The 1,331-nt window shown below is 56.3% G+C and overlaps 1 protein-coding gene across 5 annotated transcripts in view; it reads right to left on the bottom strand.

Moving 5' to 3' along the window:
• The window catches only part of MED16 (mediator complex subunit 16), a 10,505-nt gene extending 9,180 nt beyond the window's left edge, over window positions 1-1,325 (bottom strand). For 4 of the 5 annotated variants that reach the window (XM_009643938.2, XM_035899554.1, XM_035899548.1 and 1 more), the window contains exons 1-3: window positions 1,078-1,325; window positions 551-658; window positions 157-326 (exon numbers count right to left, since the gene is read on the bottom strand). In XM_009643938.2, the coding sequence (XP_009642233.1) occupies window positions 157-326; window positions 551-658; window positions 1,078-1,213 (414 nt within the window). In that variant the 5' untranslated portion in view covers window positions 1,214-1,325. Of the gene's footprint in view, window positions 1-156; window positions 327-550; window positions 659-1,077 lie in introns of those variants that run through there. The other variant, XM_035899558.1, reaches the window with a different exon arrangement.
• Window positions 1,326-1,331: the final 6 nt, after the last annotated feature.

Genomic DNA, 1,331 nt, shown 5'->3' with positions numbered 1-1,331 from the left:
TTTCTTTTTGACCGGAAAAACTCCCCTACTCGACTTGCCCAAGGATATGGAGGAAGCGCAGAGCAGAGAGAAACACAAGCAGGGGGTTCCCCAAGTTCTTTGCTAACGACTCGAGCCAGCCTTCCTGACCGGATCCCCTGCAGAGCTGGGACAAACCTTTTCCACGTGCAGCGCCAGCTTCACGCCATTGTGCAGCCAGGACAGAGCCACAACCGGGTCTCCCTCCACCATGCTGCCCACGGTGTTCTCCCAGCTGTTGGCCAAGTGATCAGTCATGCTCCAGCACTTGATGTGGCCGTCCGCATCTGCTGAGAGCAGCCTGGACCCTACGACAACGGCACCTCGTAAGAACCAGGGGGTACAGCCAAAAAAAAAATCAACCGAGAAATCAAACCACCCCAGCGCAGTTCGAATGGAGATGGCGGCCAATTCACGGCTGCGATGCGATGGACAAACTCCCCCTCCACAACGAATCGTGAACCATTGTTTTAGGAAACGCACGCGCATGAACAGCAGGACACCAGGATAACAGGAAGGGATCCGAGCTCACCCGACTGATCCCACTCCAAACAAGTGATGACTTCAGCATGGCCAGAGTTGACGGAATAGACGTCCCACGGGTGCTCGGTGTCGATGATATGGACCATATGGGTGAGATCTACAGGAAAAGAGAAGTGAATCGCTGTGCCTTGCTACCAGCTACCCGGCCAGCACTTCTAGACCCAATGAACCTCAGCTGATACAGGGGAAAACACAAAATATTTTCCACCGAGCAGTTCTGGGAAGGGTAACAACTGTGCTTGGCAACTCAGGTGAGGCACCAGCTGCCAAGGCAGAGCTTGCCCTGGTTTGGCAGAGTGAGAACCACTCCCCAGTGACCAAAACGCCCATTAAATCTGAGGAATGGAAGGAAAAGAGCGAGCACAACTTTCCTGCACTGATTAGTGCTGCTGAGAGATTTCAGGGTCAAAGCCGAGCACAGGCCACCCGGCCAGCAGTTCCTGGTGGCAGGACTTGCCTAAAGGCGCTGTGAGTTTCCCGGAGGTGTCAGCCAACCTTCCACAAAGCACGCTGTACCTTTTTCCTCCTCGTTTTTGAGGTCTGTGGTGAAAGCGATGAGGTTGCGGCAGGACCATGCACACACCAGGGGAATGGAGGGGCAGTGGTTGCTTTTCGGCTTCTTCTCCCACTCGCAGACATAGGCCAAGTCCATCGCGCCGCCGGCGAAGCCCCAGGACCCGGCGGGGAGGGAAGAAGCGCTCGCTGCTCCCTGGAAGCAAGAAGCAGGCGGCTCGGCAAGGCGCAGGCCGCAGGCCGGGCCCGGTTACACC

Source organism: Egretta garzetta, unplaced genomic scaffold (genome assembly GCF_000687185.1).
Source record: "Egretta garzetta isolate BGI_Z169 unplaced genomic scaffold, ASM68718v1 scaffold261, whole genome shotgun sequence".
Classification (NCBI taxonomy): domain Eukaryota; kingdom Metazoa; phylum Chordata; class Aves; order Pelecaniformes; family Ardeidae; genus Egretta; species Egretta garzetta.
Note: the sequence above shows the minus strand (reverse complement) of the source record. Positions and strands in the feature narration are given on the sequence as shown.